General features: G+C 35.4%; 3 protein-coding genes across 4 annotated transcripts in view; 1 reads left to right on the forward strand and 2 right to left on the reverse strand.

Annotated features, from left to right (window-relative positions):
- The window catches only part of LOC139941580 (ras GTPase-activating protein 1-like), a 31,978-nt gene extending 29,123 nt beyond the window's left edge, over window positions 1–2,855 (reverse strand). For both annotated transcript variants that reach the window (XR_011786610.1, XM_071938146.1), the window contains exons 1-3: window positions 2,715–2,855; window positions 729–1,020; window positions 108–254 (exon numbers count right to left, since the gene is read on the reverse strand). Coding sequence is in view for 1 of the 2 variants with exons in the window: in XM_071938146.1 (XP_071794247.1) it covers window positions 108–254; window positions 729–925 (344 nt within the window). In the remaining variant the exon portion in view is untranslated. The remainder of the gene's footprint in view (window positions 1–107; window positions 255–728; window positions 1,021–2,714) is intronic.
- Window positions 2,856–2,948: 93 nt separating this feature from the next.
- On the forward strand, window positions 2,949–7,817 carry LOC139942167 (uncharacterized). Its single transcript, XM_071938915.1, has 7 exons — window positions 2,949–3,294; window positions 4,090–4,178; window positions 4,736–4,880; window positions 5,452–5,533; window positions 5,728–6,331; window positions 6,677–6,891; window positions 7,047–7,817. Exons 1-7 carry the CDS (start codon window positions 3,268–3,270, stop codon window positions 7,295–7,297), a joined length of 1,413 nt encoding a protein of 470 aa, XP_071795016.1. The 5' UTR covers window positions 2,949–3,267; the 3' UTR covers window positions 7,298–7,817.
- The window catches only part of LOC139942170 (dual specificity mitogen-activated protein kinase kinase 5-like), a 40,129-nt gene continuing 31,046 nt past the window's right edge, over window positions 7,494–16,576 (reverse strand). Inside the window, exons 14-20 of the mRNA XM_071938917.1 lie at window positions 16,211–16,335; window positions 15,302–15,373; window positions 15,033–15,059; window positions 14,090–14,116; window positions 13,252–13,284; window positions 11,903–11,964; window positions 7,494–11,408 (exon numbers count right to left, since the gene is read on the reverse strand). Coding sequence (XP_071795018.1) covers window positions 11,249–11,408; window positions 11,903–11,964; window positions 13,252–13,284; window positions 14,090–14,116; window positions 15,033–15,059; window positions 15,302–15,373; window positions 16,211–16,335 — 506 coding nt within the window. The 3' untranslated portion in view covers window positions 7,494–11,248. The remainder of the gene's footprint in view (window positions 11,409–11,902; window positions 11,965–13,251; window positions 13,285–14,089; window positions 14,117–15,032; window positions 15,060–15,301; window positions 15,374–16,210; window positions 16,336–16,576) is intronic.

Consider the following 16,576-nt stretch of genomic DNA (forward strand, 5'->3'; position numbering starts at 1 on the left):
GCAACTTACCCCATAATTTATAATAATAAGCAATGCTGGAAAGTCTAAATGAGTGTTTTTGGTAGGATTTCTAAATATTTCTAAACTGAGCTTATCTTCAAACATACCTGAAGTGGTTGATACCCTTGACACCAAGATATGACAAAACATAGGAACCAGGTCGACGTTCACTCTCTCGGACTAGATAGCTGCCATCTCTAGCACCATTCAGCCTCATCTCAGCAGTCTGCCTATCCATACAGCCATGATACCACCTACAATCAAACAGTCACACTAATCAAACTTCATATTCAGTGCACATATTTTGTAAGAGCAGTTGTCTATTAATAAGTGAGTGGCAAATACCTTTATTTTTGTTAAATTTAACACAATTTTGAGGTTTTTTTCTGGATGTCCACCAACATCGACTCATCACATAAGCTGTTTGAAGGGTTTGAGGGGTTTGGATTTATGCCACATGCATTTCTTGCAAGGCATGCATCTTTTGACTTTTGCTTTTAAATTTGTAATGTTTCTTGTGTATAAATATTCTCCTGTGCTTTTAAAAAAAAAAATTATAAAAGTGTAAATCTGTATTTTAATTGAGTCTCTGGACTGCGACAAACAGATGTTTTTTACAATAAACTAGTAATAATAATAAAAAAAATAATTTACATGTATATATGACAATGGTAAACAATAGTATGACAGAAGTACAGCACACATTACATTTAACATCATGAACATACTCATTTTGAGGAGGGGCAGCCACACTTCCATCCACCACTGTAGCATCAGGCTTTTCTGTCTCTGCATACGCATCAAATGGATCAAACTCATCATGGATGTTTAGGTTCTGCATATCTTCTACACTCTGGTTGGTTGTTGAGGTTCCTAGAAGTCTAGTTCGACTGTCACTTGACACAGAGCCAGAGGATGTTGCCATTATAGGACACAATCAATTGTGATGAAGTAAAACCTCTCTTCGCTGAAAACATCAAAGATGATGTTCAAGACGTCATCTCTTCAAAGAATTCCTCCCTTTATGTAAAAACAGGAAAATTAAAGTAAAACTCACTTCCTGCATGGTTTACAATTACCATCATAATTTGAGAATCTAAATAAATGAAGAAAACATCCGGTATTATTATTTAAAAAAATGATGACAAAAGAGTCTGCAGGCAGTACAAGGAACTATGGACTAAAGAAGCCTGTAAGGTTTAAAGGCAGTGGACACTATTGGTAATTACTCAAAATAATTATTGCCATAAAACCTTACTTGGTAAAGAGTAATGGGGAGAGGTTGATGGTATAAAACATTGTGAGAAACGGCTCCCTCTGAAGTGACGTAGTTTTCGAGAAAGAAGTAATTTTCAATTAAATTGATTTCGAGACCTCAAATTTAGAATTTGAGGTCTCGAAATCAACCATGTAAAAGCACACAACTTCGTGCGACAAGGGTGTTTGTTTACTTCATTCATATCTCGCAACTTCGACGACCATTTGAGCTCAAATTTTCACAGGTTTGTTCTTTTATGCATATGTTTAGATACACCAACTGTGAAGGCTAGTCTTTGACAATTACCAATAGTGTCCACTGTCTTTAAGTGTCAGCTGTTTAATCAAGCAGCCCACAAACTACACAATTAGAAAACAACAACAATTTTTTCTTGGGTCCTGACATTAAAGATGCTATGTCAGATTTTTGGCCCCAAACATTAAAAAAATAGATTTTTTTGAGTGAATGGTATTTCAAAGAGTATCACCCACTCTAACAAAAAAAAAGTTTAACTTTTACTTTTAATGGTCAGGAACCATGACAAAAATTTAAAACGTTCCTTTATAAAATACAATTGGTCACGTGATATATTGTCGGGATCCCGACAAAAACTAAGTTTGAGCACTTTATTTCACTGCATAATTGGCAGACTTTTTCGAGCAATGGCTCAAATGAAAGCTTGTAATTTTCTCGACCCCCATCAAAATACCTAAATACCTGAATTTTAAATCAAAATTTTGGGGTCAAATCGGCCAAAAATCTGACATGGCATCTTTAATATCCATTTGCATAATAAGACTTAGTTCAACACTGCGGGCCATGATTTTTAAAAAGTGGTAATAATTGGGCAAATATTTAGTCATTTAGTCTGACAAAAATGGTTAACCGTTAACCCTTTTTGCTTGGTCTGTAACTGTCGGGAGATTGGAGGGTAACTATAGAACTATGACTGAGAGGTTTGTTTCGCTATCACCTCAGCAGGCCTACTTAATATATTTATTTTGTTATGAATAAGAAATGCTGGGTTTCAGCATAATCAAATAATGACAAGCCAGCCCCAGTACTTGATCAATGAGTCAACTCAGCCATGTCAGCAGCAGCGCTGCCAAGCCAAGTGAGTGAATTCGGATCCCTGAATTCAGTGCGGCATGACTGAGCCCAAAATACAGCCAACCAACATGCCAAATGGAAACCAACCCCCAGCACTGCACACAACTGTTTTGCATTATACAAAAGAAAATAGGCATTATTGTAAAGTGTGAGGGCCCAGGCCAGCGTGAGTGAGTGCTGTGATCAATCAAGATTTCGACCATTACTGACACGAATGACTACATATGCACGACATGTAAAATAAATCTGAACAGTTTTTTAACAACATGCATTTTTGTTAATTTTCACGCACATTATTGTAACGTGGTTTACAAACAAAACACTCAATGCTATCCCTACAACATACCTTAAATTTATTTAGCTAGACCTGGATGAAAGAACACAATGAAGAGTTGAATATCATCAAAATGTAAAACAATTTACACAATTTCTCAGCGGTGTCGTCTTCGAACAGTGTTTGAAGGTGTGGGCGGCAATGTTATGCATAAAATCCGAACCTGCCTGCGTGCCTGCGAACGAATAGCGCCCTCATGTGTTGACCTACATGTCACTGACCCCTTCTCGTCAGCAGAGACTGAGAGAGAGATCGCACACACATGGTTTGCTTTCTAAATTCTTGTCTTGATTGTTGACATCGTCTATCCATTATTGTTTTCAGAAAAACTTCCGCGACGTAACTTGACAAGAAGGTCAGACAAAACTACTAATTTAAAAAGATATTGTATTTTAATGTACAAATACAATTGTGTACGAAGATAAGCTTAGGCCGAATTTAGATTGTGAAATAGTCATGTGAGTTGAAAAGGCACTGAATGACTGATTCATCTGAAACACTCCGATCTACAGTTTATCTACCTCATCATCTGCACGACAGCCGTGGAACATTGCAGCAGTGAAAGATGGACAAAGTACAGTTCAATACCGAGGTAATCATTGTTGACAGTTTGTCTAACACTAGTTGAGTTCCAGTTGTCTTGTCTTCAGCTAGTTGACTTGTCTTCAGTTTCTTAATAAGTTTTGTTTTTCTGTTATAATAAGCACTTTCAGACCTGTTACTTCACGGAGGCAACGAAGGCGATTGCCTCCGTGTCCCCTGGTCATTGCCTTGGTGCCCTTGAAATGCTCCAATACAAATTTACAATTTCATCATAGGGTGCCCTTTACCAAGAAGAAAATGCCTTGGTGCCCTTGCCCTTTAAAAAAACGAAGCATACAGCCCTGCACTTTTGTGTCTGATCTGCACTACAATCAAGCACCCTTGTTATGTACGTACGTACCGTCCTCACTAAGGATTCTGCCGAGTACAACGTAAATGTAAACGTCTGCTTCCTAATTTTAAAGTTTTAAGTTTTAACGTTAAAAGGAACGTTACAGAATTGGTAAGAAAACAAAATCGTGAAGATCACAGATTTACATAATACTTACCAGTCTAATATAATTATGATGATAGTAAGTAGACTAGAACACATCCCTTGAAATATTTCTGCCTGAATTGTCGTATTTGATGAGAAATAAATAATTTAACTTTGCGTTTAGAGTTTATCGCTCAGGGAGGGTTACCATTGTCGCAACTGGAACAGATTGAAGGCCAATGAAACAAATGGTTGAGCTTGGATTAGCATTTGGACGTATCACAGATTAAGAACCAAGGATGTATCCATGTAATGTATGATTAAATACTTTCACTTGTTGAAGTTTATATCTTGTTGATACAATCACAGGTTGTTAACATGAGGAAGACAGTAAAGACAGTCAAGGTTCTCATCGTGCACTCTCTCACAAGACAAGTTAAGAAACTTCAAAGCAAAAAGTAAGAAATTATACAGGTATAAATTTACAAATATTAACAAGCATAACAAATTAAGCAAATGTCTACATATGTACAGCATGTCATTGTTGTTTGTAATATTGAAACTAGCAGAGTTTAGTTAATTTTATATTGGGTGGCTGGTTTGTAGTTTGACTATCTAATAATTATGGATGCGTTCGTTTAGCTTCCCTGGGTCGACCCGGTATGTGGCGGGTTTTTTTTCTAGGACGAACGTAGGTAATTATCTGCACACGTTCTTCCTGGAAAAAGAAAACGCCACACACCGGGGTCGACCCAGGGAAGCTAAACGAACACACCCAATGAGTTGTAAAATACTATTGTTTGTTTGTTAATGCACTGTTGATGACCTGATCAATGCTTACATAATGATCATGTGAAAACGAAGTTGCTTGTACATGTTCAGTAATACCAGATGTGCTGTTGAAATCCTAAACCTTTAAATTAAACAACGACTTAAACCACTTTCAAGATCTTCACTTTTAGAGTTTATCCTGACATGATGTTGTTGAAAATAATTCTTGATCACTGTTTTACAGAGGGTCTGAGCAGCAGGTTTTAAAGAACCAAAGAAGAGCAACAAAAATGCTAGCGGAGGTAGAAGCAATTAAAGATGTTCCTCTGGATACATTTACCAAGAAGGCTGTCACATTCAAGAAAGGTCTTCAGGAAGTTCTCAACAATGTACGTCCAATGAATGAAAAAAAAAGAAGCTTGATGAATTTATTAACACTTCAAGTTTTATCTTAATTGGATATCTTGTGTAAACATTAGTTTAAAGGCAGTGGACACTATTGGTAATCACTCAAAATAATTATTAGCATAAAACCTTTCTTGGTGATGAGTAATGGGGAGAGGTTGATGGTATAAAACATTGTGAGAAACGGCTCCCTCTGAAGTGCCATAGTTTTCGAGAAAGAAGTAATTTTCCACGAATTTGATTTCGAGACCTCAAGTTTAGAACTTGAGGTCTCGAAATCAACCATCTAAATGCACACAACTTCGTGACAAGAGTGTTTTTTTCTTTCATTATTATCTTGCTAGTTCGGTGACCGATTGAGCTCAAATTTTTACAGGTTGTTATTTTATGCATACATGTATGTTGAGATACACCAACTGTGAAGAAGGCTAGTCTTTGACAATTACCAATAGTGTCCACTGCCTTTAAAGCATATTATTAAACAAAACAATAATATCACCTTAATAGTCATTGATTGGCTAGATTTCATAACTCATTTGATCATTTCGGTTGCAGCCAAAGTCATCTGCTTTGGAGAGAGTAATAGCTCGTTTGATACACCATAGACTCGTCCAAGAAAGAGTTGTCAAATTTGAAGGTAGGTATGCTTTCTGTACAGTACATCATTTTGAATTTCTCAATTGGTTTATCTATTGTGGTTAGGGTTAGGGTTAGTATACGTTCATTTATATGTGTTAGTTCTTGAGATCATGGTCTAGGTCTTAGACTGAAATTGAAACACTTGTTTTTAATTAATTGATTATTATAATGAAATGCCTTTGTTCTTATCAGGTATGGTTACAAAAGACCTTCTGCGGACAGGAACCAAGAAATATAGACGCCTTCGCAAGAAGAATTTTGAGGATGAAGCTGATGCAAGAAGGAAGGATGAAGAAGATTATCAAGGCAGGCTGGAACTAATGATAAAAGCTAAGAAGATCAGAAAGGAGGAGAAGGAAGAGGAGGAGGATGCAGTGTCCAATGAAGATGATGATGAAGGCAGGCTGGAACACATGATAAAAGCTAAGAAGATCAGCAAGAAGGAGGAGAAGGAAGAAGAAGAGGAGGAGGATGTAGTGTCCGATGAAGATGATGATGAAGGGAGTGCGAGTGACACAAGTTATGATAATCGATGGGAAGGCTTTAACACTCTCTTGTCAGAAACACCACATGATGAAACAATGCACAAACTTCTTAATGTAGAGCATACTGGTAATGATGAAAATAGTGACGATAGTATAGATCCATCCAATGCAAAAAATCATCAATCAGAGACTGTTCTTCATCCAGGTGGTAAACAAAATAAAAATACACTAACAGGCCCTCAAACAGGAAATATAGACTTGAATACATTGCAAGGGAATGAGAAAGAAGACCTGAAGCAGAAAAACAAACGGTGAGTCAAGTGTCATTTACTTATAGGTGCACATTGCACATGCACTTGTAAATTAGTATCATCCAGAGGTTCTCACAAGAAAACAAATGGGTCCTCAGAATTTAACTTATTTTGCTTCTGTCATAATGCAATTTCATGTAAATATTGTAACTGATTGAATATTCATACAACAATACTCAATCCACAAAACCTTCTGGTACTTACAATACATTTTGTTTCTGAAAACACTGACGCTCTTGAATTATTTACAGGGTTATTTTTCCCGTCGTATTTACAAAACACACTTGATGTTAGAACAATCTCTTTTATCATTAATTATTTCTTTCTTCTATTGCATCATTGCAGGCCGCTAGAAAAACAGTCAGATTTACCTCCAGTGATGCTACACAAGACCCCAATGGTTGCCAAGTCAAGCTCTCTCCAGAAAACCATTTCAACCGATAAACCACGAACTGTCAAGCAAACTCCAATGGTAGACAAACCAAATCCTGTCCAACAAACACAAGTGGAGAAGTTGATACCCGGAATCAACTTTTTTCCAGATCAAGCTGTCAGAACAGGTAAGTTGTGCTATTCTATAAACCGAAGACATTCAAATGATAAACGGAAACAGAAATATTAGCTCTCCTATTTAGACATAATCCTTGCACTAAAAATAAAATTATGGCTAATAAAGAATTCATGTGTGTTACATATTTTGTTTTTTGTATAACAGGTGCGCCAGGAAAGTCTTTCCACAAAAATACACAGAGTAGACCTCAAAGCAAGCAGATTCATCCATCAGAATGGGGGAATAAACCTTCACATGCTAAACATCCCACTTCCACTTCGGACATCAAACTACCTCAGAAGATACCTACTGCTAAAGAACAACTTCATCCATCGTGGGAGGCTAGTAAAAAACGTAAACTTGAATCTAAAATAGTACCTTTTCAAGGGAAGAAAATAGTATTTGATGAAGACTAAACAAAAGTAAATCCAGACCTAATGTCATTAAAATGAATACTCCATTTGAATGTTGTCACCAACCTCTAGAAGCTGTGTACATGGAACAAAGTCAATGAGGCTACATACCAAGCTTACATGTACTGTACATGATGAGTTCAAATTTAAATGGATGTCTTCAATGGTGTTTCACAAAAACTTCAGAATAACTTCAGTGTTTATTTTAAAATACAGGTTATGTTTTATTGTTAATGTACATGTACCTATAACATAATTCCACAGTTTGGTTATGAAGTTTATACATGTATGGTATGCCATCATTACGTTAAGTAATTTAGCAACCATTCTGTACTTTCTAAGATCAGATTATTTATTTTGGTTTTTACCCATACACCGACTAAGATCAGATTGTTTTGAACTTCATGCTGTTTATTTTGTGCATTTTAAAAAAATGTTTACATCCCATGAAGTTGGTTGAATCCATTTTGAAACTCGCCATTTATGTTTAGATGCACAATCTTAAAATAAGTAGACATCTACACAAAGAATAAAATAACATTGTGGGCTTTAAAACCATAAATAATAACTCGATGGCAAATCAGGTAAATCACTTTTATACACCCACTGTGTGTAATGAAGATGTTTGCAAGTTTCAAAATGGATGTCACTAGTTAGTGATGACTTCATGGTCTTGTGCAAAGGCCTGACCCACTATCCAGTCAGTACATATGTGTGGTGTCAATGTAAGAGGGAGTCAATAAATGTACCCTAAATCTGATCTCACTCCAACATGCAAAAGTTGGTAGAGAATAATGATGTAGAACAAGTTATTCCTTGCATAGAGTACAACATGTTGTTGTGTAACCTCCTTTTTCATTTTAACCCAAACTATGCACTCACAATACAAGTACGTGTAATCAGAATTGCTGCTTTTCTTTACAGTGGAAACATCTTCTTTTTTTTTACATTATTACATATACATTATCTAATTTTGTGCAACCAACAACCATGATACTGAATGAATATTAAGACTTCAATGCATGCATCTGATATCAACCCATAATGAGGTAATGGTGTGACATCTGTTGTAAGAGTCCTTATTAAAAACCAACTTAAGTCTTTACAAATATCTTTAATATCAATGATTAAAATGTTCTTGTCAAACATGCAACTTTGTAATTGTAATATAACAAGGAGTCAACTGCCTTGCAAATAATCATTATTGAACCGAGTTGATCAACTTCATGCCTAAGATTTACTGACTGATGTTTAAGTTAAATTTAAAACACCTTTATAAAGTCAGATTGTTCTCTCTTTGTTGATGCTTGTTTATCACCTGATTAAATATCACCATGAACAAATTATGTGACCTGCCGTCGATTTCACCAAACTCTTCCTAACTTAAAGGAACACGTTGCCTTGGATCGGACGAGTTGGTCTATGAAAAGCGTTTGAAACCGTTTGTTATGAAATGTATATGATTAGAAAGATGTTGTAAAAGTATAATACAATGATCTACACAAATATGCCTCGAAATTGCACGGTTTTCATTTTACGTCGCGAACTAACACGGTCGACCATTTATGGGAGTCAAATTTTTGACTCCGTAAATAGCCGACCGTGTTTGTCGACGAGGTAAAACGAAAACCACGCAATTTTGAGGCATATTTGTGTAGATCATTGTATTCTACTTTTACAACATCTTTTTAACCATACTGATTTTATAACAAACGGTTACAGAACGCTTTTCAAAGACCAACTCGACCGATCCAAGGCAACGTGTTCCTTTAAGATTAATCTTAGGACCCAAGACGGGTCCCAACCCTACACTGTAGCATGCAGACCTTAGGATTAATCCTAAGTTAGGAAGAGTTACACGTCCTAACTAACTAGGATCAATCCTAGCGTTTCGTGAAATTGGCTGCTGCATACACATCGGTGAAAATGGTTGGCACGATTTACCAGGACATGAACTAAGTTCAGATCAGGTGATACGTGAACACATTTTTATTGTAACCAAGAACATTTCAGCTACTGCACAACAAGTTGCTAAACTTGTTTTCAACTCAATGTATTAAGGCGCATGCTGGAGAAAGAACTTGTTCAAAAGAGGTAAAAACCACATAGTGTAAAAAAAGGTATTGTTGACATGGAGTACACCACTTAAGGCACGGCAAGAGGAAGAGTAATGTGCCATTTACATGCAACTTGCTCTTCATTTTCGTGTATGGCCTAAAAATTGATCAAACCCTACCAAAAAGTTCATTTGCCTTTACAAAAATATCTGTTTGGAAAATATATTATACTCTAAAATTCCAAATTTAAATAAAATCTACTTCAGCAGCATCAAAAATGCCTTTCCTACATGTACAATTTAAATAAACATTTACATATAAATGGCATTTACTAGAAGTGTATTCTTAATGTCTGAACTTAATTGGCTCACATTTTGTGGTGAAACATCACATGGAATAACATGGATAAGAATACATAAAACATCAAACAAGTCCCATCAATTCATTGAAGTGTCAAATGTGTCCGTTACTATTACCTACTCTATCTATAGGGTATTCTTGTATGAACATCTTACCCCAAAACCCTGATAACATAGACTCTAATACTGACTGCAAGAGGGTGCATATTTCAGGGCATTATTTGTAAACATCATTTCAAGAGAGCACTGGAAAAATATCGGGTTTTATAGAAAATGACAAATTTCATGTACTTGCATAGAAAATAATGAGAATATTTCATAGTCGGATAAATGGTGCAAGCACTGCAATTAAATCAATGCTTTTGGTTAACCTCATCCGCACACAACTTTTCATATAAGCTAATGCATTATTTGATAAGAAATTCATTGTGGAACATGACAGACCATTTGACTAAAGAAGTCACTACAGTATATGCTTCATAGAATAAGCTTTCTAATTACATTTATTTCTCTACCTGTATGTATGAGCTTAAAGTGAAGGTTTGAAATCACAAATAATTTAGAAAGCATGTGAGGAAGGAGTTCTCCCAAATGTGGTGACTGCAGCAAAGAAAGAATTATTTTACATATACATGTATACTGTGATTTATCAATGGTCCAAAAAACATGTTTAAAGCCATTGTACACTTTCGGTAAACAGTGTTGTCCAAGTCCCACACTTCGTGTATCACAACTTATATACATGTATAAAATAACAAACTTGTGAAACTTAGGCTCAATCGGTCATCGGAGTCGGTAGAAAATAACGGGAAAACCCACTCTTGTTTTCGCGCGGTTTGCCGTGTCATGACATGTGTTTAAAATAAATCCGTAATTCTCGCTAACGAGAATTGATATTGTTTTAATGTTTTCTCAAAAAGTAAAGCAATTCATGGAATAATATTTCAAGAGAAGTCTTTCACTATTACCTTCTGTAAACCATGTAAATTATTTGTAAATCTGTGAACTTTTTTTTTTTCTGTACCGAAAGTGTATAATGGCTTTAAAAGGGAATAAAAAATAACCGAAATATTTATCCCTTTACATAATAAGTGAAGTGAAGATAGTGCCCCTCTTACAGTCATTATTCCCGTCTATAATCAATTATAGCAACATGATCAGCAAACCTAATACACTGTTCAACAGGCAAGGTTCACAAAGAATTATTGGGAACTTAATATGAATACAACAAGAAACTGGTTTTATTATTACACCAAACAAACAAAATGTGTGACTCTTGCCAAGAAAACCTTGATTGTCATAAACCTACAAATATTGCAATATGCCGTTACTGAGGTTGCAAATTGTGTACATCAAGTCAACATGTAGCAGTTGTTCTGTACATGTATTGTGAATAGTTAGTCTATTATAACTGACCCTCTTCACAATTACCTGAGATACAGGACTTTATTAATCTGTCAGATGACGTGTATGTTCCTCTGCTCACCGACACTGTAGATATGTAAATTGTCTGTGTTTTGAATGAGTTGTTGCTTTTCTCATGACTGACCACCAGCTACTCCCGTTAGCCTAATTTCTTGTAGACTTCTACAAACCCATTCTGCAATGATTTGTTTATTGCCATCATCATATGTCCTGATAAATGCATGATGTAATAAAGTCTCAGGAGTAGGTCTATCAGCAGGTATCTTTTGCATGCTGTACAACAAAGTGAAATACATAAATTAGGTACACATTAAATCATTTTGTGGAAATCAACAATTCATGTAAAGTGAAGAAGCTGATATAATACAAAACACTGCAAGTAGGTCAGAGTTGGGAAATGTATAGAAGATGTGACCTATGTTTACATTGAAACCGCCCTCTGTTGACAAAACACTATTATACGTCATGTTTCGCCGGGCAAAGAGTTGCGGCGTAGTCATAGTAAGATTGCGTAAACTTTCTAGCTGGCTGCCAAAACACAAAGGTTTTGCCCAGCGGTATGCGGGCAAAACATGTTATGGTTTTCGTGTGACATCAGAGGTCACATCGTCTATACCCATGAAGAAAGCTACAATATCAGCATTCCAAAACATAACTCAATTTCAACAACAATTGTTTGTTGATAGAGATGCCAACTCTCCCCGATTCTGCAGAATGTTCTCTGAAAAATTTGTTATGATGACGAGGAACAAATGAATACTACTCACCACTGGGCAACAAAATCCACAAATGCTTCAGAAAATCTGTCTTTTGGCAATGATGGTGGTTTCTAAAATACAAATTGAACATACAAGTTGGGTGTACTTGCAGAAGATTGTTCACTGTGTATCCAACACAAAATGTTAGACAACTTAACAGTTTAATAGATGTTAAAATGGGTAAAACCAAAGTTGCAAAAAATGGTTAATGGCCTGACGTTTCGACCCTAGCAGAGTCTTTCTCGAAGGCTAAATGACAACACAACAAACATGAACAGGTAACCTGTTCATGTTCAGTTACCTGTTCATGTTTGTTGCGTTGTCATTTAGCCTTCGAGAAAGACTCTGCTAGGGTCGAAACGTCAGGCCATTAACCATTTTTTGCATTTATACTCTCGGTCCATTTGGTTGGTAAGTTGTTTGCAACAGCTAATTCTATTTTCTCAAAACCAAAGTTGAATACAACTAAAAAAAGTGTCAATATAACAATTGGCTGATATAATAAGAATATAAAGGTGTTTATATAACGCCTTATGCTAGGTCTCAAAATGCTTGAAACGAGATAAAAATAGATTTACGTTAAAAGCAACATGTAATACAGAAATACAGTTAAAAACACACACAAAAAAAAGATTCTTAAAACTAAACAAAATCACAAGGAGCAAAGAGTTAGATACTCATACAAAACTAAAGGAACACGTTGCCTTGGACATGTTGGATCGGACGAGTTGGTCTATAAAAAGCGTTTAAATGTATATGGAATGTATATGGTTAGAAAGATGTGGTAAAAGTAGAATATAATGATCCACACAAGTGTCGCTAAAAATTGCACGGTTTTCTTTTTACGTCGCGAACTATCACAGACGGCCATTTATGGGAGTCAAAATTTTGACTCCCATAAATGGCCGACCGTGTTGTTGGACGAGGTAAAAAGAAAACCACGCAATTTCGAGGCATACTTGTGTAGATCATTGTGTTCTTACTTTTACATCATCTTTCTAACCATATGCATTTTATAACAAACGGTCACAAAACGCTTTTCAAAGACCAACTCGACCGATCCAAGGCAACGTGTTCCTTTAACTAAAGCTATTAACAGAAAAAAAAACAAGACACATAAAAATACTAAAAACATAAACACTATATAGATAACAACTACATGTAGAGCTAAGATTAACACAACAGTTAGAGCATGGAGCAATCTAGTTTTTTTGCTCCATGGTTAGAGGTAAAAAGTTATAAAGATCCATATTCAAAATTGAATACAGAAGGACACTATTTATGTAATGAGACAAACAAAAATTCAAAAGGGGAGAGGTTTCTAGCACATCACCCTTTGCCAAGATCACCAAACTAACCTCATGCACTATGCACTGCAGCAGATCTATAGCCTGCAAAATAATCAAGATATTTGTATTATTGATGGTTTGTTTATTTCATCAGTAATGATTAGAAGGACACTTGCAGTACAAAAGTTCTGAATTTTGGTCTCTAATCAACAAAGGGTAGTTAAAGGCAGTGGACACTATTGGTAATTGTCAAAGACTAGTCTTCACAGTTGGTGTATCTCAACATATGCATAAAATAACAAACCTGTGAAAATTTGAGCTCAATCGGTCGTCGAATTTGCGAGATAATAATGAAAGAAAAAACACCCTTGTCACATGAAGTTGTGTGCGTTTAGATGCTTGATTTCGAGACCTCAAGTTCTAAACTTGAGGTCTCAAAATCAAATTTGTGGAAAATTACTTCTTTCTCAGAAACTAAGTCACTTCAGAGGGAGCTGTTTCTCACAATGTTTTATACCATCTATCTCTCCCCTTTACTTGTAATCAAGAAAGATTTTATGATGATAAATATTTTGAGTAATTACCAATAGTGTAACCTGCCTTTAATACAATAAAAAGAAGAACACATTGAATTGCACATTCGGAATATAACCCAAAAGATAAAAGGGCAAATTACCCAGAATTACACAAAAAGACAAACTTATCGCAGTACTGTCCCCAACCAGATCAGGAAAACATTGCACAAAGAATACAGTTTTAAAATAATGTACATAGAATGTAAAAGATTTCTGAACAACAGTTACTTTGGAAAGGGGACTAGAATATATTCTTGATTGTTAACACTTGACAAAGATTACACAAGACTTTAAAAGACTTGACTGTTTCGATGTCCATTTTTTGTACTTACTGATAGCTCGCTTTCTCTTGGGGTAACCTGCAAGTATAAAAATCAAGTTTATAAGCAAATACCACAAAACTCAATTATGTCTTCAAATACAGATTTACATTTTTTTTCTTATAATCTCTCATTGTATATTTGCTGGTTTTTACTCCTTGATGTTTGAATGTCTTTTTTTATGTTGTGACTTGAACACAATTCAGCCTTTTGGCTGCAATGTTTGATGTTTAATAAACTAATGATAATAATAATAATGAACTATATCAAACTGTATCAACTGATTTCAGTGACTAACAGACTAATAATAATTCATTCATTCATTTGTTTTGTTATTCAAACTTGGAACACACCCCTTAACCCTGGGGAGGGTTACATCAACATTTTAAACCTGAACTATTTTAATATACATTGGCAGGAGAAAAATAAAGTCAACAGGGCAATCAGACATTATGTTTTTCTTTTAAGTTCATAAATAAAAAGATGAATTTGGCAACACAATTAATAATAGATTCATCTGTAGAACTCATAAGAAATTAAAGGAACACGTTGCCTTGGATCGGACGAGTTGGTCTATGAAAAGCGTTTGAAACCGTTTGTTATAAAATGCATATGGTTAGAAAGATGTTTTAAATGTAAAATATAATGCTCCACACAAGTATTACTCAAAATTGCACGGTTTTCATTTTACGTCGCGAACTAACACGGTCGGCCATTTATGGGAGTCAAATTTTTGACCCCCATAAATGGCCGACCGTGTTTGTCGACAGGGTAAAGCGAAAACCACGCATTTCGAGGCATATTTGTGTAGATCATTGTATTTGTGTAGATCATTGTATTCTACTTTTACATCTTTCTAACCATACCGATTTTATAACAAACGGTTACATAGCGCTTTTCAAAGACCAACTCGTCCGATCCAAGGCAACGTGTTCCTTTAAGTATGTATACTCACTGGATATGGAAATCTTCCCATGGCCATCTGCAACAATTAAAAACAAAACAAAGACAAACATCCATGAAAATCACGTCAGCAGCTCTTATAAATGGTATGAAATTCTTCTTAATAATAATACTGATGACATGCATCGTGATCATAAGTTGGAAGTGCCTTCTGCTACAGCTATGGCTGATAGCTGTCATGACAGAGCCAAACAGAATGTATCATAATGTTAACCATATTCACTACAGAAGCAATTAATGCAGACACAGGTGAATAAATACCTCAAGAAGGAAAACACCCAGACTCCAAACCTCAGAATGCACTCCATACTGGTCCCCTTTAACTCTCTCAGGCTACAAAATACAAACATTAATTTATTGTAAGTCATAGCAGTATGTCTTCACAACATTTGTAACCCACTACATTATTTAATTTAAATTGTTAATGAACTTTTAAAGCATTTTCATCACTCTCTAAATGTTGACTACCACAAAAACATGACAAAGATTGCTATCATTATTCATAGTGTGTTTACATTCATAACATTGAGGGTGATTTTAGTGTTGTACAAATGTATCTTCTGTCATTAAACATGTTAAAGGCAGTGGACACTATTGGTAGTTGTCAAAATCCAGTCTTCTCACTTGGTGTATCTCAACATGTACATAAAATAACAAACTTGTGAAAATTTTAGCTCGATTGGTCATCGGAGTTGTGAGATAACTATGAAAGAAAAAAAACACCCTTGTCACACGAAGTTGTGTACTTTCAGATGCTTGATTTCGAGACCTCAAATTCTAAACTTGAGGTCTCAAAATCAAATTTGTGGAAAATTACTTCTTTCTTGAAAACTACATCACTTCAGAGGCAGCCGTTTCTCACAAGGTTTTATACTATCAACCTCTCCCTATTACTAGTTACCAATTAAGGTTTTATGCTAATAATTATTTTGAGTAATTACCAATAGTGTCCACTGCCTTTAACACTCTGTATTGTAGCTCCAGTTTTGTATTATCTATAATTTGCATACTTTCTCTTTCATTGGTGGTTTATTACTTATTTTTCTTTTCATAATTACCTTAGTATAGTACTTTCAAACAAGTCAATTAAACCTCAAAATGCTGAAATTCCTAATTAATGCTGCTTCTGGATGATATTTACAACTGAGTAGAAAGAGTGTACCAACTTACTGCCATGTATGCATTTGTTCCCACATATGTTTTTGTGATGGAGTTGACAAGTTGAGCGCTGACACCAAAATCACAGAGTTTAACTTCTCCCTGAGTATTGACAAGTATATTTGATGGCTTGACGTCTAGATGAAACAATCAAGCATATCGTTATGTTATTATCACCTTAGCCGTTAGGATATGATTAAAGCAATCATTTTGCAGTTAAAGCTACACAATCAAATAGAATACTCAACTTGTATAGACGATGTGACCTATGTTTACATTCAAACTGCTCTCTGTTGACATAACACTATATATGTCATGTTTTCGCCGGACACCGAGTTGCGGAGTCATAGTAAGATTGCCTACACTTTCTAGCTGGCT

This window comes from Asterias amurensis, chromosome 9, assembly GCF_032118995.1.
Source record: "Asterias amurensis chromosome 9, ASM3211899v1".
Classification (NCBI taxonomy): Eukaryota; Metazoa; Echinodermata; class Asteroidea; order Forcipulatida; family Asteriidae; genus Asterias; species Asterias amurensis.